General features: G+C 32.8%; 2 protein-coding genes across 2 annotated transcripts in view; one reads left to right on the forward strand and one right to left on the reverse strand.

Moving 5' to 3' along the window:
- LOC126856011 (uncharacterized) overlaps positions 1 to 18,130 on the forward strand; it is a 103,629-nt gene extending 85,499 nt beyond the window's left edge. The window contains exons 3-7 of the mRNA XM_050604168.1: positions 9,290 to 9,367; positions 11,700 to 11,881; positions 14,155 to 14,353; positions 16,787 to 16,893; positions 17,876 to 18,130. Of these exons, the coding sequence (XP_050460125.1) occupies positions 9,290 to 9,367; positions 11,700 to 11,881; positions 14,155 to 14,353; positions 16,787 to 16,893; positions 17,876 to 18,001 (692 nt within the window). The 3' untranslated portion in view covers positions 18,002 to 18,130. The remainder of the gene's footprint in view (positions 1 to 9,289; positions 9,368 to 11,699; positions 11,882 to 14,154; positions 14,354 to 16,786; positions 16,894 to 17,875) is intronic.
- Positions 1 to 26,207, reverse strand: part of LOC126855958 (trichohyalin-like) — a 107,871-nt gene that overhangs the window by 70,485 nt on the left and 11,179 nt on the right.

Raw genomic sequence — 26,207 nt, forward strand, 5'->3', positions numbered from 1 at the left:
AAAAAAAACAAAATTCTTCAATTTTAAAATTCTATATAAAATCTTAATTAAAGATTTCATTAAAAATAATTTTTTTTTTAAATAGAAAATTGGAAAGATATACAGAGTAGTAGTAATGAACAGGAGACAATTTTTTCATTAATCAAAAAATTGTATAGTACAAATTACAATCTCTCGAATAATCATCAATTGCGTTAGAGAAAAGGATTGACTAACGGGTGGCGTGTGCATTTGCGATTGACGCAGCCTAACGTGGCTTTCAATTAGCGGCGCTGAAGCAGGAATGAAATTGAATTTTCCAGCCGGGCTCTTAGCGTAAACGAAAATTTAACTCGACGCAATACGGATGCGATGCTACTTAGCCACGAGTCGCTGTATGTGTGTGTATTTGTGGATGCGTGTATGTGTGTGTGTGTGTGTGTGCGTGTACATTACAGTACACGATTTTTCGCCTTCTAACGAGAAATAGTGGGATTCCCCCATCGTCGCGCGCACATCAGCACACCTCTTCCCAGCAGGAACTTTCCTACGTGAAAACGCTGAAAGCTTTCCATCGACTGGATAGCGCTTTTCACTCGTTACCGCTGCCTTTCTCGCGTTCGTTTTCTCGACAACCTCCTTTGCGATTTCTCTCAGAGGAACGCAATGCGAGCATCGTGTATTTTGCCTACTACAACTTCCTCCGAGGTTTAGAGGATGAAATTTATTATTATTTAAGAAACTTATTATTATTTAAGAAATTTATTATTATTTTACAAACGCAGCTATTTACAAGGTAGAATAAAATATATTATTTTGACAATACAAGAATATATATCCAACAATATAAAAATTATCTAACAGTATCATTTATAAACAAATAACCTAAACCCCTCCTGCCCCTAATCTTTTTATTTATTACATTTATAATATTTTGTATATTCTTATATATTTTTTATTATATTCTCTTAAATTCTATTTATTATATTCTTTATATTTTCCTTTTCTATTTTAAATTTTTTTAATTAATATTGTCAATCATTATTAATTTATTTTCATAAATTATTTCTTTCAACAATAAAAATTATTATTTTTTTTTTTTGCTTTAATTATCTTTTATTTTTAAAATATTTTTTTCTTAAAAATTTCAATTAACCATTAATTTTAATAATAAATACATTTTTATAATTTTTATTTATATTTAATGGAATTAAATATATAACAAACAGATTATACAGTGTTTAGTTTAAGTGTATAGACACAATTAATTTTTTATAAATAATAGAGAAATAAAAAAATGTTTCGAATATAAAAGAATTATTTTATTTAAGAAGATCTACATAATGACTTAAATGAAAATTTTAAATTATTTTTTCTTTTAATGTTGTCTATGATAGTTTTCTTTATTCAAAAATAGAATAATATCTCTATTTTACTATAATTTTGTAAGGTCTCTTGTGACAAATTTGACGTGTAATAATTTTTAATAGCCGTTTATAAAATATTGTCACTTGTATATTTTTTAAAATAAAAATATTGTTACTTGTAGATTTCTTTTAAATAAAATTAATTTATCCGAAATATTTCTTATATAATTCTGTTATTTAAAAAAAAGTGGATATATATATATATACTTAAATACCAACACTATATATCTAGAGAAGTGACTAAAATATTTAAATATTGGTGATTTTATTAGCTTCGTGTTGCATTTCAATGCATTAATCATCTTTAGAAGTGTCTATAGCTCTCTTTTGTTCTAAAGATGACAATTATATTACACAATCGAGCAGGAAAATAAATAACGTCGCTTTGTGTTGTCATACATACGTAATGACGTAACCATAATTTCATTCAATTCAGATAATAATTCAGATCTTTTGTTTCTCCTGCGCGGCCATTCAATCAAGCGATGCTTTCCATTAGCAATAGTGTTTGTTGTCGGCGAAAAAGCACGGTACAATCCAAACTTGCACACACACACACACACACACGTGCACATTCGCGCATCGAGAAAACCGCAGAGATGTGGTCAATACGTTTGATCTGTGTAGCGAAATCCGCCTGTGCATTCATCCATGTCCTAGTCGCTCGAACAGCTCTAACGCCGATCTCGTCGGCAAAAAAATCCGGTTTACCAAACCTCAATGGCGCTTGGATATGATGAGAATGTATCTGCACCTCTCACAGAGGATGGCCTTTATAAAACCGGAAATTAAACCGCGTCTTCCTTAGCGACGATTTCTCCTCATAGCGGGTGAACATTTTTTGCATTTTCTCCCACGACGTTATACTTTAAGTGTCTAATCGAAGAGTATTCTTTTTTTTTTTTTTTTTCGTAATTCTACAAAGGCTCAACTATAGAGACGCTCGTCGTAGAGAAAATAATCAAATAATCATTAAATACTATCGTAGATCAGTAAGGACGGTTTTACAGCCTTCGTGAAATTTCTGATTACATTCTGATACTGATCGACTGACCACCACTCGGAGAATTTACAGTGTGGCCATTTTTTTTTTTTTTTTCATTTAATTAAACATCTCGCAAATTTATTTTACGAATAAAATACTCGAAGAGAATACTGCGAAAACATTTCCCGACATTCTTTTATGACTTTTTTCCTAAAACGTATCAATTTAATTGTGTGCATTAAAATGTCTTTATTTATATATAATTGTATTAAATAACAATGATATTTACATTAAAATACTATACACACATAATCCAATTTCTTTTGCTTTTTTATATACATATAAATTTAATATAAATGAAAACTAATAATAATAATAATAATATATAGTAATAATAATAATAAAATATATATATATGTATGTATATTATTATTATCATTATTATTATCATTATCATTATTATTTTTATTATTATTACATATTATTATATTATTACTATCATCATCATCATCATCATCATCATCATCATCATCATCATCATCATCATCATCATCATCATCATCATCATCATACATCATCATCATCATCATCATCATCCGATCATCATCATCATCATCATCATCATCATCATCATCATCATCATCACATATCATTATTACCACATTATTAATAATTTCTATAGTATCATACATACACTCGCATATGCATTTATTTAATATGTAATAAATAATGTTATGTATAATATAAATATTTTCTCAAATTAATTTTATTAAAAATATGTCGATTTTTTACACAAATTTATTTTAAAAATACTATGAAATTTGCATTGCAATTTATTTTGTATTGAAATAATGACATATTAATGTCACCATTTAACATATCCATATTATGTTAAATTATCACAAAAACTTGTGCGAATCGCTTGCGGAACATGCGATATATTAAATTGAAGCGAAATTTTCCAAGAGTGCACGGATATGATGTACGATTACGTGGTACAAAGCTTTATCAGGATAAACCATCCACGCTAGATCCTCCGTTAATGACCCGCGCGTTGCAGTTGCAACAAGAAATCCGACCCGAATAGCCACGATTTTCCGCAAAAGTTGGGCAATTCCAGAGGTAGAGTAGCGATGAAACCGCTTGCGGTCACAAGCTTAACTATCTCTTGAGACTGACGCGAAGCTCCGGCTTTTAGGACGAAGATCCTGAAAGTCTGAGGAGCAGAGAACCCACCTCTTACGGGCATTCTTAACGATCGCATTCTCCTTCGGCAGAGGGTTACGACTATTAAGAAGACCGTCGAGAAATAACGTTCATCTCTCGCGGCGAGTCAAGTCGTTTTTCCACAACCTTTGTCTCCACGCGGATTATTGCGGGGAAAATTCATCGCGCCGCAGACGGGCAACGGGCCGAACAAATTCTTGCATCGTACATCGCGGAATTATTTTAGCGATCGTTAAAATAAACGATAAATTGCTAACTGCATTATATGAAGCGAAATTAGTTTTCAACTATAATGAAAATGCGCTTGTAAAGCTTTATCGCCAGCGCTCTTTTTTATCTCGTTATTCCCTTATTAATTTATTTTTGAAATTTAACTACAAGACAGTATTTTTTCTCTTCTTTTTTTCTTTTTCCTTTTTTTCTCTTGTTTCCTATTTATTTTATTTATTTTACGATATTATTTGTATTTATCTGTATTTCTGATTTTTTCACTTTATTTCGATGACTGTAATTTATTTTTCTTGATCTATTTATTTTTATTATTATTGTATTTTCTGCAATCTATCTTCTCTCTCTTTTATACTGAATTCGACGACAAAGCAAGAGCTTGAGATTTCATTTTTCGAATTCACAAAAATCCTGGATAAACCAGGAGATGGAAGAATATTTCCCTCGCCATTTTTACCCGATCGCGATACAGATCGGCGGATTTGGCGGCGGGAAAAAAATTTAGGGGATAACGAGGGCTCGCTCGGCAACGATCACGTTGCCTAACCAATGTCGGAACGGACAATTCACTTAGCGGACTCGTGCGAGGCGAACGAAATCCAAAACGACAATGCGCTTGTTGCATTTTTTGGCATCCGGCCCGGAAGGGAAAAGAAAAAAAAAACTCTCGAACACCTCCACGGGATACGTCGCGCCCTCTCGTGATCGAAGAAACCAGTGGACTTGCGTAGGACGAGAAGGAGAGCCACGTGGGAGAATCACGCGCGCGCTCCGAATTCCAATGAGATCATCCCCGATCCGTGCCGGAAAAGACACGACGGGGCACAAACGCCGGTCGACATCCGGAGCGAAACCCTCCCCCCTCCCTCCCCACGGCTTCGTGACGTGTGCGACGTAAAGGGCTTCCTAGGGCTCTTCGGGGAAACTCCCTACGGGGGACTTTGATGTGAGCGCTCTCTCGAAACTCGGGGGTCGACGACGACGTCGCGACGCTTTTGGAAAATTGTACGAAACGTAAACGCGACGCGGAAAGAACTGTCACATAGAATTGGATTATGCAACACTTGCAGCTCGGCAGGATGTTCCCCTTATCGCTCAACGATTTTACGACGCGCGTATCTTTATTGGTGAAATTGTAATTGCGGACTTTACAGGATACTCCGTTTAATACAATAGACCGGAGTGTTTGAGGAAGATTCGCATTGCTCTTTTATTTACACTCATCCGGGAATTATAGTAGTTCGTATATATGTACGTAATGCCGGATCGTAAACGTATCTTTACTACTACAGGCTAATGCTCGTGACGTGTTAAAGAGAACATACAATTAACCGAAAAGAGCGATTGAAAAAGAGCTATGTAAAGATCTGAAAAATTGAAAAAAATTAATATAGATTACAGGAATCAAGAAATTGAATTTAAATTATTTTTATAAAAAAATTACTTGTATCTCTATTGCAAAAAAAAAAGAAAAACCTGCTTCGAGATCTCATCAGGAAACTCTATTCGAATCTACTAAGATCCGGTGAGTCGACGAAATGTAATTACAAAGTAATTCGAAGGATTATGAGGGCAAGATGGCGAGTGTACGATGCGTTTTACAAGTTGGCAACCGGCCAGCTTCTTCTCGCGCAAATCATATTATCTTAACGAGACCAGATAACGCCCTTTTGTCGGCGGACGATGCCGGTGGACGATGCCGCGAACGCATTGTCGCGACCAAAAAACCGTCGTAATTAAAGGCAAATGAAAATGAGAACGTTCTTCATTCGCGTAATTGACTGTCCAGGCAAATTGCCTTTCTTACTATCGTCGTTATCGAGGTTACGTGAATTTAAAATCTCAAAAAAGGGAAACAGACTTATTTACTCTTGATACACCAAGAGGCATGTTTATTCCGAAAAAATTATTTGTTTATTTATTCTGACATATACAGGGTATTTCTAAATAAATAGGAAAAATTGTAGGAGATGATTGTTTGTTGAAAATTAAGGGTGATTTTTCATATAAACATATACTTCTATATCCTCCCCTCCCCCCTTTCCCTGAGGAGTTCTCCAAAGGGGAGGACTTTAATTAAATTAAATTTAATTTTTAAATTTAATTTAAAAATTAAATTTTAATTTTTTCTTTTAATTTTAGACGAATTAGAAAAATGAAATTTGGTGGACATTTTTTATTTTGAAAATTTATTTATATATTTATTTATAAATACATTCATTATACGAAATTTATTTTACAAAATTATAAGTTAAAATGAAATACTTTTTACAATCATAATTTTGACAGAAATAAAGTCTTTAATAAATATGAGATGTTTTTATCGTAAATGAAATTACCACGGCATAATAATCAGCGGACGGTTAAGTGGAACGAAATGTAGGATAATTTATTTCTCCTCTTTTATGACGAGAATAATAGTTTTTGCCGTAAAAAAGGAGCTATGTCGAAGGATCGCTATTAAAACGAGTCTATTTACCGTTCTCAGCCGAACTCTCGTAAAGAGCGGATTATAATATAGATATTTTACACAAACTGGCACTCGGCTAAGCTCGAATGTGCAATTCTGTACTAACAAACACAACGGATGCTATGAAACTCAGCATTTCGTGTCGCATCTTTCATATATACCAACATTATTTTTTGAACAGTAAGATAGATGCAGTAAATGATTAATTATTATTTATATATTATTATAATATATTATTATAATATATTATAATATATTATATTGTTATATATTATTTAATTAATTATATAATATGTATTGTAGTATAAATATATTTGAAAATAAATTAATCTTTTTTTCGATTTTTTTTACATGAAAATATTCTTTTCTCAAAATAACAGTTAATGAAATTTTTCAGGCTGTCTATCCTCTGGAAAAACATAAAAAACCTGAAATTCCCAGAGAATTTTTATACTTAGAGAAGTCGGGGAATTTTCATGGAATTTTATTGAAACTCAGAAAATTAAAAAAAAAATTTCTGTTTAATAATCTTGCTTTTATACTGAAAGCAATCCGCTGATAAATCAAGTTGTTAATTATGTGTGTTTAAAATATATTATATAACAAATATATATCTATTTCTGTTTATTTATTCAATGTCTTAATAAAATATTTAATTTTAATTTAGATAAAAAATAAAAATATTATGCAAATTATAATTATTTTTTTTTCGTAACGAAATATTTTTTTTTAGTACATTTATAAATCTAGTACTTGAAATTTTAATGGCCTTGTATTTTTCCTTCGTACAGGTGAAAAATATTACATTAAAAGCGCGTACGGTAAAAATTTATTTTTAGAAATTGCATGAAAAAATTTTAAAAATATTCTCTTTATCTGGAATTTTGAACAAAAATACTTGAAAAATCAAGGAATTTTCAAGGATCTCTTTACACAATTTCGCTAACGGAGAAGTCTTTTTTTCGGATTAATCAAAGAAACTGAGACGACGTCTTTTAAACTAAAATTCTCGCAGGATCTCTATTTCACCGCAATGAACTCTCGTATACGCGTGGAGGAATATACGGGAAACGCGGAGCTTTGACTTTGTTAACGACTTACAAAACCGTAAAAGAGGATTGCGGAGCGTTTCGTGCGTTTTATACCACAAGGAAATCTCTCTCTTTGGCGAAAGTCACACGGCATTATCATGTTTACGTTCACCGGTTGACAGCTTACGAAACGATTCCTCGCGCGAAGAGATGAAATATAATCAACAGTACTCTCCGCGAGGCAAATGTTGCGTGAAGACGGTGAGAACTTTGTATAGAATACATTCTCGCGTTATTTAAATATTAAATGTATAAATCATCCGACAGCGGAGATAATAAAAAGTCTCTCCAATAGAATTTGAGAAGATTTTTGAGATTAACTCTCACATACCTTTCAACCCATAAAAAGTGTATGTGCTAGAAATAATTTGTTTATTATATCTAAAAGTCTACAATATATAAAAAAAAATGATAGCAAAATTGAATTTAGTTAATCAACCTCATTCTTTCGACGTTGGAACAGAAGCAACGAGGTACTTGCGATGCATGCGACGTAATAATGCGGACGATACAGAGTCCGGCCTTTGATCAGTCAAGCTTTATTTGGAAAATTACACAGTATTGTTGTTGGCTATGACGTCCCTTCGCTCGCTCGCGATTAAGCCGGCCGCTCGAGAGGATTAAGCGTGATAAAGCGGTCCATTACGTACGGGGCCGACAAAGTCGTTCTGCACTCTCGCGATACATCGCGAAAAGACGATGAGAACCGTCTATTTTTTTTTTTTTTTCGTTTTTGTTTACACACAGAGAAAACGTTGTTACATAGATAACACAACTGAAGGTTGTGCATCGACTCCGGGCGGAGGTCGATGGGCTTTAAAAGGCCCGCTTCGAGGGCTGCTTTAAGAACAATCCCGTGTTTTACGAGTAAGGAGCTTTAGCCCGCCCTTCCGCACCGTCGCACTTTATGTCACCTCACCTCAACACGGTCTGGCGGCGCGACGTTGGTATTCCTCGTCAGGTCATCCACTTTCCGGATGCAACGAGTGACGTTTGCGAGTCCTCGGAGGAGAGAGAGAGAGAGAGAGAGAGAGAGAGAGAGAGAGAGGGAGGAGGGGGAAGGGGAGGGGGAAAGACCTCCCCTTCTTGTATCCGCAATGTATGAATCTCATCCATTATTCCCGCGCGTCGTCTTTATCCCAACGCGATCGAAAGAAGCGTCCGCGAATTTGACTTTATAATGCCATTCATCATTCGCCATTGAACGATTCTGTTTAATTCAAAATTGCAAGATGTTACATCTATTGTAGGGTAACTCGCGGGAAGATGCCTTACTCAACTTTGAGAGGCAATATTTTTATAATTATTAATTATGAGCGAAAGAAAATAGAATAAATCGAAAGTATCGTCATTATATTTGTATTTGTTATAATAAAGAATGTTTAATTCTTTTATTATTTTAACAGTAACAACAACAGAAAATTCTTACAAATTTGTAAAATGACAGACAACTGAGTAAGATGCTACCGTTCCATAATTTTTAAATTTTTTTATAAAGAGTACCTATCTACTCACAATCAGCTGATCGCCTTTAGTGCAAGTGACAAAACGACAGTACGTCGTTTTCTCACGCTATATTTTAATTAATCAAAGCAAGTTAAAAAAATATGCTTTACGTAATAATCAACATGCTTATAAACATATTAAGATAAGGTTTAGATCATATTTTTTAACTTATTGTAATTAATTTATAAAAATATTGCTTAAAGATTATAATTACGCACCTGTCATTAACGCTGGCGATCAGCTGATTAGTGATACTCTTTATCAAAAAATTTAAAAATAAAGAAAAGTGACATTTCACCCGACATGACATCTTTCTCTGAGTTACCTTGTATATTATACTATGACAATAGTTGAAGTCAAATATTGTATGTTTCAGCCAGCACCAATCTCGTCGGCAAATTCACGCAGAGCGTTCGAAGGATCGTCCAGGACGTGAAGGATGAAGGCACTTCCAGTAAGTCCGAGCATTATATTTGATCATACTCGTCCTGCATAGGAGTTTAATTAAACTTTAGTCACCAACTTGGCCGATCGTTGTTCCTCGATAATTTTATATATTAAGAAAGAAGGAATAACAACGTATTCACGTTTTCTTTTATTTTAAGAATCTTCTCATACAGTTGATTAGAAATGAAACCTTTATATTTTTATTTTTATTTTTATATCGATTATAGGATGTTTATATTCTTTCTTGATAATCTCGCCAAAAGAAAAAATCTATTATTAAAATAATCTTTAAAAAAGAAAAATAAACTTGTCAAAGAAATTCGTAAAAAAATATTTCTTTTAAATATTTTCTTTCAAAAATATTAAAATATAATTATAATATGAAATTATAATATTACAACAGAGAGAGAGAGAATCGAGATTCGCTTGGGAAGATAACTTAAATTTCTAATTTCTTTTTTAAAACTGTTTTTTTTTTTCAATTCTTAATCCTCAAAGAATTAAATTATGCGAGTTCAAGTAACTTTGGTGAACGGACGATAAAGACGCTCGTACATATCGTTTGGGAATAAACGTTTGGCGGTCTGCCAAGAGCGGGTAGGTTGGTTGTTGGTTGTCCCATGAATGGAATCGAAGCGGAAACTCTTGTATTCAGTTGGACTGAGAGTAACGGCGTGTCGGTCCCCCGTCCCGGTATATTAGCTAAAAGGGACGGAAGCTCCGCCGTTGACGGAGAATTCCGTCACGTTCGGATTACCGCTTTCCCATCAACGAACGCGGAACTATGATTAATTCCGACGTCAACATCGCCGTCGCCGTCGTCGCCGGTGAAATGCGGCTATCAGATAAATTCCTAACGTATATATACGCGATAATGACACGTGTATAGGAATGTTGCCCGACGCGCGATCTCAATTTTGTTGACGGACTCTCGCTCTAACGAGAATTGGAAATCAATTATCTCACTGTTGGAAAATTTGATTTAAATAATTTAACGTTATATATATCGCATGCCCCAAACAATCATTTTTGTGTTAATTTATGTTAAATTAACATAATATAGATAGATAATAAATTGATAGATAGTAATTTGAAATAAATTTTGTGTAAAATTAATATATATTTTTAATAATAAAATTAATTTGAAAAAATAAAATCAACATTTTTTTTTTTTTGTAAATTTTGACAGATAAATCCTGTCACTAATGATATGGAACATTTTTTTAAAATTGTTTTAATGATTTAACATTTGAATTCAATTAATACAACAATAATATTAAATTAATACATGAATGTGTTAAATATTTGATACAAAAGTTTTAACCGACACATTTTTTAATAGTCGTCATTGCCAGAAATCACAATTGTTTTATGTATCTTTCAAAATAGCTACAATATACATTAATATTTGATGAAAAGTAAAATTATTTTACGTTAACCGAATGAAACAAATCTTTTTTTTTTACGCTTTTTGATATCATGTTGCTTGAGGTGTTTCGGGATATTGTTTGCTTCCGGAGTTTGAACTTTCAAACTGGAAATTCGGACGCGTTTAATGAAACTGCAACGGAAACTGAGTTGCTTATCGCGTCGTCCGTCGCGCTCGATTTATTTATGTTGAAACTTTCCTCGCTATCGCGGTGTCGAGTTAATTGGAAATTAATTAAAGGCGACATTCGCTCGCTCGATCTTCGTCGTGTCCAATTTAACAATCCTGTTAAATCGATGATCGACACGCGCGATACGAAAAATCGATCGAGAGGAATCGTTGAATCGTATCAAAGCGGGTCGAAGAATCCGTATATATGTATAAAAATTTTAAGAATTTTTTTATACAGCTGATTAGTGAAATCATTATCATAAGGCGTTTATTCTCCATAATCTTGCTTAAAAAAGAATCTAATAAATAATCTTTAAAAAAAATTAATAATAATAATCTTTAAAAAAAAAATAATCTTTAATAATCCTAAAAAAAATTAAATAATTTTAATTAAATATTTAAATAAATAAATAATTAAAAAAAATTAATAATCTTTAAAAATATAAATAAATAAATAATCTTTAAAAAAAAAATTAAAGAAAGATAAACTTGCGAAGGAAGTTTGACATTCTTTCCTTCAAAAATATTGAAATATAGTTTATAATATATCATGACGGATTTAAAGAAAGAGAGAGAGAGAGAGAGAGAGAGAGAGAGAGAAAGAGGCAAGATTTCTTTGTGAAGGAAACTTAAATTTCTTAATCCTCAAAGAATTAAATTACGCGGAAAAATTCTGTCCGCATATTTACAATATCTCTCCGGAGTTTCCAATATCGTTCTCTCCACGACGGACAAACAGGTGGGCAAACGAAGGAGGAGGTGATCGAGACGAACGAGAGGCTGAGAGTCGTCAGGATACGCCTGGACGGCAGCTACGACACCGCCAAGAGAGCCCTCGTCGAACTGATGTGCAAGTACACCGACAGCAAGCAAGTCCGCAACGTGTTTCAGCGTTACAATCTCCTCAAAGTTATGATCAAGGTGAGACACAAGGACTTGTGTATTACGCGGTGTACCGTCTGTAATTGGGTGGTAGCGCGTGCACGTACGCGCACACACACACACACACACACACACACACACACACACACACACACACACACACACACACACACACACACACACACACACACGCACACACGCACGCACGCACGCACGCACGCACGCACGCACACGCACACACGCACACACGCACACACGCACACACGCACACACACACACACACGTGTTGTTTTTGTACCACCGACACTTTGTACTCGACACGTGTCAGTTCCAGGCTGCCGCTTTCCGTTGATGTAATTACGCAATTACGCCGCCTCTCCCCCCTCCCCCTCCCCCGCCCGCCTAGGTTTATACAGGTAAAATGAATGACAGAGAGCGCCAGCGCGCTTCCTTTGAAACTCGCGCGATCGAGTCACTTACTCCCCCCACTCTTCCCATTAAGAAATTCTAAGAAGGAAATTCTAGAAGGAAACTAGTAATTAACTTACGATCTCATGCAAATTTACATAATGAACTTTTTATGAAGTTAATAATTGGCTTTATATTATCTTGGATATAAGAAAAAATTATTGAATAATTTTGACATGAATCTTTTGACAATGTTATAATTCGGGAATAATATTCCCGAATAAATATTTCTTATTTTCAATATTTTTATATATTTTTAATAAAATATATATTTTTAATGAATTTGTATTTATTTTTAATAAATTTATTTATATTTTTAAATTGTTGTTCCATCTGATTTTTGCAAATTTCGATTAACATCATTGACGTACGTTTGTTATATAAACATGTTTATCAGTTTTCCGAACGCGATAGAATACGAAGAGGCAACCGATAGTCGAGTAATAATTAAAAAAAATAATAATAATAATAAACCGTTCTTTTTATTTATTCTATTTTCACAATTTTTCACAAACGCGCGTAAATTCGTAAACTGATAAGTGGAACTTATCGAAAAACGATCGTTCGAAGAGAAATGAAATGAAGAAACAGCGAACGAGAGTGAAGGAACGGATGTGTTCATACCTACTGTGCATATTTTGTCAGTAAATACAGTCAACACGGTGCGCAAAATATCCGGGGCTCGATTCGCGCGTAAATCGACACGAGGTGTTCAGCTGCGACACTATATATATATATATATATATATATATATATATATATATATATATATATATATATATATACACCGTGGAACAAGGGAAGAATTCGACAAACAGCGCTTTTATTTTTCTTTTTTTTATTTACCTGTCGAAATATACATTTATATCTACCTATAATATATTGCGAGATCCGGGCACGTTTATTATTCCGGGAGATACATTGCAAGACGAGCAATAAATAAAGATGCACGCGAAAGAGAGAGAGAGAGAGAGAGAGAGAGAGAGAGAGAGAAGGACGAGCGCGCGTTATCGCCACCTTTCTGTGTTTTTTTTTTCTTTTACTCTGTTTTTTTTTTCCCCTCGGAGATGCATAAACAGTATCGGGTGTATTTGCGCGAGCATCGATGTTTTGTTTCTGGTGTAAACTTTCGTCGCGGGAGACACGGTGCTTCGTATCGTGAGCGCGGAGTATTTTTTATTTTATTTTATTTTATTTATTTTTTTTTTTTAACAGAGAAATCAGGCTGGAATTAATCCCCGGGCGATATGACTGAATAAAAGTGTTCTCTATAAATCGCGCCCTGTGTCTCATCGATAAATCATTGTATAATTTCGAGGTGTGTTTCAAGTGCTTCGTTCATCAAAAACCCGTTCATTACCCCCCTTCCCCTTCCCCTCCCTCCCGCCTTTCCCAGCATTAAGGGATTAAAATCGAATTAAATTGAAGAAATCAAATTAATCAAACTGAGACAATTTTTTTCAATCGCGAAATTAAAGGAAAGTGTATTAGAGTCCATATTTACGAAACGGGGACCGAGGAAATAATAATGGAGCTTGGTTTTTCTCAAACAAAAATGTCGACGGCCCGTAAGTCATAATGTCGCGCGCAAATGCAGATTAATGACGCTGTGTCTTGCGAAAGGCGCGTGGGAGAAATCGATCGCGGTCCTAAACCTGGTCTGATAAATGGATCGGCAATTTGTTTTCCGGAATAAAGGGATCCGCTGCTGTACAATGGCCAATCGCCTCGCGAACAAACGCGCGCTCGCCGCTTTCTTTCTCCTCGATCTTCCTCCTCTCGATTCTTCCATCTCGTCTCGTTCGCGAGACGAGAGCCACCGAGACACGCTTTCACCTTTCCAGGACGTAATTAAGCTGGAGACGCAGTATTGGACGCTGGTGGATATACCGAGGCAGGAGAAGCAGGAGACCGTGCCCGCCTTCGTCTTGCGTGCCTGCTCCATCATGGAGAAGACCCATAAGAGCGGGGAAGGCGTGAAAACGTCGGCGCGCCTCGCCGAGGAAGCCGAGACCAAGAGGGAGCGTATCGAGAGACTGGAGAGTGAGTATACCAAGTACGAGTAATCGATTGCTTGTTGAATGTAGCAAAGTGGTAGTCTGCCATGGATTTTGCCGGAGGAAGAAAACAATTTTCCTTTGTCCTTCGTCGATTGTTTTCCAGATCGTTTTCCTACTTTAATTGATGATCGATTGACGATATTGATGATATTTAATGAATAGGAAATTAATCTTGAACACAGAGAAGATGATACACTTTGTATTAATTTTTCTTTGTGTTAATTCTTATTTTATAAAGAAAAGAAATTTATTTATTTAGAATTTATTTATTTACAATTTATAATTTAATTATTTAGAATTTTATATATATATATATATATATATATATATATATATATGTATGTATACATAATTATAAATAATTAAATTATAAATAAATTGTAACAAATAAATAAATTATAAATAATTATAAATATATATATAATAATAAATAATTATAAATATATATATAATAATAAATAATTATAAATATATATAATTACAATTAATTATAAATATATATATAATTACAATATAATGAAATTAAAAAACTTGAAAGAAAGATTATATAAATTTTTCACCTTTACATTACAAATCTATGTAGTTATAATATAGTTTTATTTGCGAGATGATAACTGTATTGTTTCCTCTCGTCGCGCAAATTGAGCAGAAAGACACGATTCGATGGTTGTCCCTCGGAAAGTCTTCAAGCATGCATAATATATTATTTTCCGTCATAAATATTCGATCAGAGACACCAAAGATCTATCGTACCAATTAAAGGTCCAAATAAAATCATCTTTTACTGTCAATCTCTGATTATGATTTAATAAATGATTGACGATATTAAAATTATGCTGTCGTCGATTATCAATAATTTATAAAAAATTGATTGTTGAAGTAAAATATATTAGAGAGAGAGAGAGAATCGAAGAGAGCATTGTTTCTCTCGGAATTCAAAAAGACTAGGTTCGTTGGTTTTTCATTTTTTTATTAATTTTTTTCTTTTGCAGATAAAGAGCCTGATTTTTCGCAAAATGATTTGAAATTTGTAAGGTTAAAAATTTTTCAGTTATCAGAAGAGAGAGAGATAAAGAGTGAGGGCGCAATTAATCCCTTTTTCTGGTCTCGTTTACGCTGGTTTTTACGCTCTCATAAATATTCAACAAATGCTTCGTACAACAATTCATAATTTCAGAGCGTGGAAGATTTATGGTATTTTTCATTATCGCGATACGCGGCGAAAATTATTCGAAAATTATTCTTTACCGTGTTTCGTGATGCATTTTAAATGCAATCGCTGCTGTTTTTTACGATTCGCGATTATCGCCCCGTTTGTAAAACATTCCGGCAAGAAGAATATATTAAAGTAAATTGCCAATTCAAAGCGCGAGTGTATCTTAAAAATATGTGCCACATAATTAAAAAAATATTTGAGACAGCACTTTGATCTTTTACTTGCTTAATTAAAGAATCTCTTATCTTCATGTAGCGAACTACAGGACCAGTTTATTTATCAAACCATTCGATACAAACGGCAAGATTTGATTGATTAACTCGGTGACTGATTAATTACAAATATTTTTCGAGAATTTGCGTATTCATATCTTTCACATTTTATTTTATTTTGATTTATATTTTATTTTATACTATATTTATTTCATTTTATTTTGCCTTGCTTTAATCTCTCTATACTATTTTATTTAATTTATATTCTATTTTATTTTGTTTCTTATATTTTGATAATAAAACGTACATATATTTCTTTAAAATAACGATAAAAAAAAGATAGAAAATTATTTATGAAAAAATATTCTAGAGGTAAAAGTTGTGTAAGTTATGTGCAAAGTAAGTATGTAAATCAATAGATAATAAAAGCTTTCAGGGTAACATTTTTTGGAAATGTTAAAATTAATAATAATATGTCAAAATTAATAAAGTTGAGAAGTCTATATTCGTATCTAATATTCCAGTGTCGATATTTTCGTTTAATTTTATGCGTTGCACATAAATGGACATATTAACGGTCAACATATCCATTGCTTGATTTCCATTTCGTTAACAGAAACAATATTTCCCTGAACATTAATTAATGCTCCGTCGGTGAGATGCTGGAAAAAATTACGTTGATGCAACTGCATGTAATATATGACGCGTATTTTTTGCGCTAAGAAATTAAAATAATTTTTTTTTTTAATAAAACTTAATTATACACGTTTCAGGATCTATGAATAAGACACGTGGATTTTTTTAAGAATAAATAAGTTGACTTTATGTTAGAAATTTTATTTTGGAAGCTGCGCACCAATATTGATGTTTGCTAAGATCTAAAATATTTCTTAAAATAAAGATAAAATATATCATTATCTATATTTACGATCAACGCGAATAATAAACAGAATCAAAACCAGAATAAGGTAATCAATGCTTTGTATAGGTATGACGACGGCGCAAATCGAAGCGGAAAACACCCAAATGACCAATGATCTGTACAGATTATTGAAGAAATACACGGGTCTCAGGAATCTCATCAAAGAGTTGAAAGTACGTATTTTGTAAAAGATTTATTTTGTGGATTCCATGATGTAAACATAAATATTTGCCTAAGATAAATTATAGTACAGATAAGTATAATGCACGAGAACATTTTTCGCATTTAAAAACATTATTATCTTATTTAACTTGAAATTATTCAATGTCCTGTTTTTATTTTATAAGTGACGTAATTTTTAATCTAAATTATTTCGTTTAAATTTAAATTTTTTTGAAACAATAACATCGAGAAAAATTTGTAAATTATTTTGTCATTTAATAAACACATAATTTCGTTTTTAAATTAGAATTTATTCTGAGAAGCATAATATTTTTGAATGACGATCTTATTCTCCATTAAAGCGAATTTCCTTGAGAGCTTCGAATGTTTTATATCGCTTATCGACTTCGTGATTATGATCGTAAAAGAATGATATCGTTCGAAGGCAGCGAAATGTAACACTGGCTATCATATTGGAACATTGTTACAATCATCCCCTTTTTTTCCATTTATATTCTGATAACTTACATAACACTGCTGTTATGAAGCTCTTGCGCGGCTCTTATCCTCTATTCGTTTTATATTTTCTTCCTTCATACAGTGTCAAATAAATTGAAGATTGAAGGCCCTCAAGAGTATCGTAATATCAAGGCGAAACTGCCTTTCGTCGTCCTATGATATAATCCGGATTTCATGAAACCGATTTAAAAAATTTTACATCACATCTTTCAGCAAAAAATTATAACCATTCTTCGATCCTTTCACATTTTTAAAAATTGAAATTTTTTTCTGCGATCAAAATTTTATCCATCAAATTGCACTTAAAAAGAATAAAGTCACACAATTGTAAGATAAAATAATTTGAAAAAAAAAATAAAAAAAATTGCAAGAAACTCTCTATGCGATAAAAAAAAAAAAAAAATAGAATTCTATATACAATTATCGTTTATTAATTGCCGAAGTGATTGAAGGGGGTTGCTTTCCCTATCGCAGGAGGAGTACAACAGCTCGAAGGTGTATCCGATGTTCCCGCGTTACACGATACTGAAGGATATGATAAAGGACATAATGCACAACCCGGACTACATGGAGGTCTGTCACGAGGTGGACCAAGCATAGCGGCCGGACCCCCTCCACCGTTCGCCACGTATGACCCTGTAAATTCCTCGGGGTCTCCGCGTGGTCGTCGGTGAAGGGGGTGAACCACAAAGCGCTTCAACTTCAACTGGCGGGATTTCAGTTCGGGACAGTAAATCCTTGCAATTCTTTCCTTCACATCCTATATATATATATATATATTTATTTCCGTATTTTCTTCCATCCACTTACAAGCCGACGATTCTTCAAATTCTTCGAGCATCAAGTTGCGTTTGTGTTTATATATATATATATAGCGATATTCGCGAATCGTATACAATTTCTCGCAGGTAAGTTAGACCCAATCCCGAGCGAGAAAAGGGGAGATAATGAGGGATTGGATTTCGCGTGAAAGTGCATTATCGCATCGTCGAGGAGTAGCGACGAATTCCCTCATCGTCTTGGAACATCACTAAGATGGAATAGCCGAAGGTATGTCACGAGAGTCATTTATAAATCCACGAAAATGCTGCTATTTGCAATTTAATCATTGCGAAAAAATTGACAGTAAGAAACATTAAATATGAATGGACTTTGTAAGGAAAAAATAAAATTAAAACTTTTATAAATAAATTTTAATATAATTTATCTTTATTAGATTCGAGAGGTAAACGTTGAAGATTAAAAAGGGATGATAATTCTCGTGGAATTTTCATTAAAAAAGCTTTTCCATGTTCCAAGTTGCTCGAAGAAATCCTGGGGATGACTCTAGAACTTGCTTTATTAAATCCAATATTTTTTGAACGTCCACTTTGTGGAAGGAAAGACTAAGAGTCGCTTTCGAAATAAATCCAAGTAGCAGGATTTGGCGAGATTTCAGCTAAGGGGTGATTTTACAGTTTCTGACCTCGCGTCGGAATAGTCGCTCGTACATCACACACAAAAGAGGCTAGTCGCGTTATTATTGATAGTGGATGTCGTGTGCACGTGGTATACCATTAATCAATTAATAACAGTTCAAGCAAGATCAAGTAAATTCGTATGAGCCTGTGAGTTTGTACATAGGTGTAACTCGTATGTGGGTGCATATGTGTGTTTGCGTGAAATTGTGAGAGTGACGTCAATGTGGAGCACACTATTACCTGCTTCCTGCTGTGTAGGACTCGCATATAATAAGGGACATCGTCGTGATCTTCGGTCTAACGCGATTGAATTTACTCGCTTTATCTACAGAAACAAGACAAGGATCGGACGATACGATATGTTTGAGCAAAAAGGAAAGACGTATTTATAAGGAGAAAGGTTGGTTAATGACTTAACGCTTGGAGGAGTTTGAGATTTTACATGGTTAATCTTAAATGGAGATTTTATTGGAGATATTTGGATGTGTATTGTGGATAAGTGAATCATATATTTAGTGCGTATAAATATTGGAGTATTTGCAATTCCTAGCTTTTACCTACAAATAGGACAAAGATCAGATTCGAAGCGTTTCAATACCGAAAAAAAAAAAAAATACTTTTATGATAAGGAATAATTAATTAATGATTTATCGCTTGAAGAGCAACTAAGATTTACACGGTTAACTTTAAAGAGAATTTTATTGGCAATGTTTGGAAAGGAAATGCGTTCAAAAAAGCACCACACAAAATGCGAATTCATATCTTAAAATCGAAGCAAAAGAGTTTGAAAAACGTGCGAGTTAAACGTAGATGCAAATTTAAAGTGGAACTTAACAGATCTGGTTTATTTCGGTGTCAAATTTTTTCAGGGATAAATTATAAATTTACAGATAATATAAATCTTTATTCCTAAAGGATACTTTTTCCAGAAAAACCTTAATCAAATATCTGTGACATAATTTTTATTTTTATTTTGTTCACACGTTATCCATATTTTTATTCGACTACTCATTTTATAATCAGAAATATGCACACGATGCTGAATGCTAATCGACAGTTTGTCCCTGTGTATGTAAACATCATAAATATTAATGATTCCCTATTTAAAGCACACGCAATGCCTCCATTACGAATCGCGAGATAAGCTAAGATTGCACTCATGTCATATATGAATCAATGTGTTTCTTTCGTGCGGCAAGCAGAATGGCAAAAATGTCACGTACACATATACATTCTTATTTTTAATGTAACGCCTTCGTACACGATAGGATAGAATATTCACATGCACACATGTAGCGCTAAATGCGCTTCTTTCGAATATTTATATCGACCGTGATTTTCGCGCTAAATACATTTACATCAAGCAGAAAAATTATTCATTAATTAAATATCATTGATTAACATGATTCATATATACTGCTCATGGTGAGCGGCATTTATCACTTGATATGCTTAACGTAATTATAACATTCCTTATACATATTTTATTTTGAATAACGAAGAATATTTCGGGTTGAGAGATTTATTAATTTAACACATAATAAACATATCATCAAAGACACGTTTACTATATACACGCTGATGCGAAAGAAACCTCGAGAATTTGTGCGAAAAAATATTTAAATAATACAGAAGCTTGAAAGAAATGTCAAAATTTTTATACGGAAAATTTTCCGTGTGCTTATCTCGATGTTAAAGAAAAATTTTTTTCAAAACATTGTGCGATTAAACAAAAGAAATGATTGTGGATTTTAAAAGATTAGGCGAAGAGAAATGGACGACAAGTTCGAAGGAAGTAATAACGAGCACAAATTAATTAAAAACTTTTGAATTGTCAAAGCTTCACCTGTCAATGAATTAGCGCGGGAGAATACCCACAAAGGCTCCGCTAACAAAGAAAATTTTTCGCGCAAAAAACCTCGAGGAACTTTCGCATTTACATTCACATGCGTATATGCATATCGCGCCGTTCGATATCGACAAACACGCGAGATGTTATCGGATCAGCTGTCCGACGTTATATGTGCCATGTTCTCCAAGTGCTATACCTCAATGTAAGTATTTATGTAAAAGAAAACCAAAAAAAAAAAAAAGACGCACGTTACGCTGATTATTCGTAATTGCAGTCGCGCGTGGTGAATTAACGCCGAGAAATAATTCGCGGCGCGTAACAGGAGGATCTTTTAGGATTTCTGTTGTTCTCATATCGTTAAGATCTAAGTATAAAGATGTATACTATACTAAACTACATATATAAAGAAAGAGAAATGGCTGACAGCCCGAAATCAAAATACGAAATATAATGCGCGGCAGACATTGGGACGACGAATCGAGGCCCCACTCCTCGCACTGCGGGCCCTTTCCAATGTTTGGCGATGACTAGTGCCCCCCCCCTTCCCCTCCTTCCTTAATATTGTCTCCCTTTTTAAGCCGTGTAGCAACTGTATAATCAAAAGGATTGTAATTTATCAAAATGTCTAATCAAATTCAAATAGTATCCTTGATCATCATTTACGAAGCTGGATACAGGCGGGAAAACATGTGATTCGAGAGATCAAAATATATAATACTTCTTATATTGTCCGATTTTAAATTGATCATCAGAATCAAAATTTCTGTCAAAAAAAAAATTTATATTTTTAGAAAGTGTCTGTTTCCTCTTTAAAAAAAAAAAAAAAAAAAAATTAATCGCATTACAATAGCGATGCTTTGTTTTAGATTTACTTTGACAAAAGGTCTCGATAGATAAATCATAATAACGGTTTTATTATCGCAGCATTGATGCGATAACAATAACGTCACATTATCAGATTGGATGAAAGCGACAGTAATCAGTGACGTTATGCAGTGTATTGTTACGTTATTAGCTTTGAGCGTCGATATTCGTTAGCATACGTGGGTGACAACATGTGGTTATCGTGGAAAAAAAGATCAAAGAACTCATCAAAATATTCATCAAAGTGTAATTAATTTAACAAAATATCGCCAGCCGTATAATAGTCTGTGTCTGCATCCAGCGCGTTTGCAAAATCTTTCCTCCGCATTGACCGTTTAGAGTAGAGCTTTCGACGTACGTACGTATTTATCTTCCACTAATATATTGTATATATAAGGACGCCCACACATACACACAAATTGAGGCACATTTTATCCCAGAAAATATACCTATAATACTCTTCCCGCGTTATACCATAATCTTTCAAACGTTTCGCGAGACGCAGCATATTAATTATTAATTTTCATATCATTTTTTTGATACGCCGCAAATTATTTTCATATATTCACTTGGGATGGCAAATTTATATCCTGAAAAATTTATTTCTTCGAAAAATCTGTACATGATAAAGATTTGCAGGGTATTTCGATTAAAATGTAACAAAGTGTCTTTCTTTTAATAAAAGAGTGAAATTTCTTCACACACATTTTGCAAGCGAAGGATTTCGGAGAAGCTAGCATTATTTTAAGAAAAAAAGCTTTGATATTTTGTATAATCGGAATATATATTTTTCAGCACTTAAAAATTTCGAAATATTCACATCATATATGGAAATCTTTGTATCTATTTATCCGTTTTATGACGCAACTTGTGTAAAGATATTTGTAGTCTTGTATATTTGAACCGTGAATATAACATATACGACCAAGATAATTGATCTATAAATTTATGGATTAATCTATTGATGACATGATTATCGATTGAAGAGTCGGATTTGGAATCCACGAGGGTCTAAATGCGAATAAATTATCTGTATTATTCATATCGAAAAAAATAATTTTATTACTGACAAGTACAAATTTATGCTGTAATCAGTATCTGTCTGATATTTTTTCTTATAGTAAAAAATAATTTATTAATTATTAATTAATTAATTATTAATAATTAATCCTTTAAAAATAATTAAAAAATAATTTATTAATTATTAATTAATTAATTATTAAATAATTAATCATTTAAAAAATATTTAATTAAAAAATAATTAAAAAATAAAATTTAATTAAAAAATAATTAATTAATTATTTATAATTCAATTTATAATTCGAGCATGTATACATGAATTTTATTACAAATAAAGTTTACTATAATTGTGAGTTGTTCTACAAAACTGAAATTTATTATTACGTCAAGTAATAAAATTTTTTATATATACCATGTGTGTGAAAATTATTCGTGAAAGATTATTTTTATATATCTTGATTTCTCTGTGAACGAGATATATAATTGGTGCAATAGACCCTTTCGCGATCTTACGATCTTCAATTTTCTCTTTATCTATATCAATAATTGGACTGGTCGACATACTAATCGAAGCTTGTTTTTACTGTACGATTTTCAGTACGATATCGCTGACATTGGTCGCGAATCAAGATTATCGCTAATAATGGAAAATTATATCAAATCTTTCGATCGTGATCTCGGAATTAATTTTTATTATCAAAATATTTTTCGTCTTAAATTGGAAAAATCGCGTGCAAATTAATGCGTTTGACGGTGCGAAAATCGTGCAGTACAAACATCGCTCCCACAATATCACTATAACAAGAATTATATGGTAACTCGGGATTATCACCGGGCGATTGACTCGCTTCGGTCGGCGCAGCTGATATTTTTTATGCAATCGGAAACTTTCTTAGACCAATTACCGTAAAGTGTAACGTATAAGGTGTGAACTCTTAATAAGATATATAACGTAACGCTGTAAAAAAAAAATCGTACATGTAGCGACGGAGTAAAGCTACTACTCGATATGCAATGTCTCTGAATTGAAGAATAATAGCAAGCGTGCTCGCCTTTTCGACGAAATTAGGAGAGTGCCAAATAGATTTTGAAAGTTTATACGGAGTGTGTATACGCGTGCGTGTATGTTTTTCTCCTCACATTTTTATAGAGCGCTGGCTGTAAGTGCGAGAGCGGTGCTCTCGTTCGCTGAACTGATCGTTATTAAACTTGATCAATTTTTACTTCTCGATCAATTTATAACGTTATCCATTGTTTCATCATTTTTGAAGACAAGTAATTTAATTTGTAATTTTTTTTTCTTTTTTTTTTTTTTGATGACATTAAATTATATATATTGTATAAATGTCTTTGTGACAATAGTTATTATAGAGACGCACGTAACGCCAGAGAAAAATTGATATGAGCTTGAAGGTATATATTAAGACTTTAAAAATGTTACACGCAAATAGCTATGAATATATATAAAATATATGATCTACAGCTATATAAAGATCACTTCAGCGAAAATAGCCATTTATCGTCTAAGTATAGAAATAACGAACGTATACAAGTGTCAGATACGAGAGATCTACCGAATGTGTTTTAAAAGAGCGTGTCTATGGTAGATTTACATAATTGTACTAGTATTATAACGAGCTATCTCATTCTTAATGACCTTCGATCTTTCCCGCAATATATATTTAATTCTCTCTAAATGCAATTTTTAACGATCTCTTAATTATTTCCTGCGTTTTATAAAGATTTTATATTACATAAAATTTTATTATATCAACTTTTATACGATCTATTTACCAACTTTAATTTTCAATATAAATTAAATTCATCTTAATATTTTATAAATAATAATTAATTATAATTATATAATATTAAATAATATTATAATTATCTTTTGATAATTTCAATTCTTGAATATATCGAGTATAAATTGACTTAAAAGTCGCACAGCTGATTTAATAAAATTAAATAATTATAATGAGATCGAAGGACCATTAACGATTAAATATGAATAAGTGTATAATAACGTTAATCGCTAGGAATCCGATGGATTTCCAATACGAGAAAGCTCGTCTATCTCTCGATCTCGTTGTCGCTCTTAATTAAATGTGTTTGCGACTTCACAAATGATATTCTCGACCAATATCTATTTGTCTATAATCATCGCATTACCATTGTCTCTCTTTCTCTTTCTCGCTTTGTGTAATCATGTACACTTTCTTTCTCTCTCTCTCTCTCTCTCTCTCTCTCTCTCTCTCTCTCTCTCTCTCTCTCTCTGTCTTTCTCGGGCGAGATCGCATAATCATACAAGAGACATACATACTATATCCGCTTTCTGTCGATGGTAAGCGCTTCGGTTGCATATCGATGAATCATATATACATATATATATATATATATAGATGTAACATTTTTACGAAGAAATATATTTTGGCAAATTCTTCGTGGCCGAATTTACACGGAAAAGACCCTGAGAAGATCGTTCAGTTTTTTGCAAAAAAAAACATTTATACAGGATGTCCCACTCGGAATGAAAACCATGCGAAAAATGAAGCAATCGAAGAGGATTTCTGTTATGGGAAATTTAATTATAATCTTAAATTTATATATGTATATGTAAAGTTTCTTCTATATCACACAGTATAGTTATTTTTTTCTTTCATTTTAATTATTTGTTTTTTTTTTTATAATTAGAGTCTTCTATTGTGAAAAATTAGGATATCTAATTTCTTTTTCTACTACGTTTAATAAAATTTTTGTCGATATCTTTCAATGTAGAATTACAAATAGGAATTAGCCGACTCGGAGAATTTGTCTCATTCACGGCGGGACATCTTGCGTAAGATTTATCAGTCACTCTACGTATGCACTCATCGTTAGTTTCAGCGAAGTGAAATGATCCCTTTTACTTAGACACTCGATGTATAGCATCAAATGTATAGTGGTATCGTTAGTTCAGCTAGCTTTTGCGTACTTTGTAAAATATGCGCTATAATAAACATCGTCGGCATCGCAAACGATGCGATTCAACAAGACGCAACCGCGGAATAATGCAAGATTTCTTTGAAGTTTCTTGAATTTCGAATTGATTAAAACAAGAAAATTTTTTTTTTCACTCACACAATTCTTTAAAAGATTATTTTCGTTCTACTTTTATTGAAATTAATGATAATATTATCATGAAAAACTTAATAACTTGATAATAACTTTTCTTTGAACTATCTCGATAATTATAATCAAAATATACAGGGTGTTTTATTACTCAAATAACTCTGTTACTTTTGCGAACAAATTTTTTAGACTAGTGTTAGTATCCGAGGAAATATCGATGATCGACATTTCGGAAACTATATCTAACATCGAAGAAATTCTTGATTATTTCTTGTATGCAATATCTCGAGATTTGTTGTACAATTTGGAGCTCAAGGTTATTTGAAGGTCATATTATTATACATGGTTGAATCTCTTTTGAAATCAATTAAAACATCATGTATCTAAAACCATATGATTCCATTAAAAAAAAAAAGAATTGATGACCTTGAAATAACATTCAGAATAACCTTAATTTCACCATCGTGTTTCTCCCTTTGATTCATATGTAAAAAAACGGAGT

Source organism: Cataglyphis hispanica, chromosome 17, assembly GCF_021464435.1.
Source record: "Cataglyphis hispanica isolate Lineage 1 chromosome 17, ULB_Chis1_1.0, whole genome shotgun sequence".
Lineage (NCBI taxonomy): Eukaryota > Metazoa > Arthropoda > Insecta > Hymenoptera > Formicidae > Cataglyphis > Cataglyphis hispanica.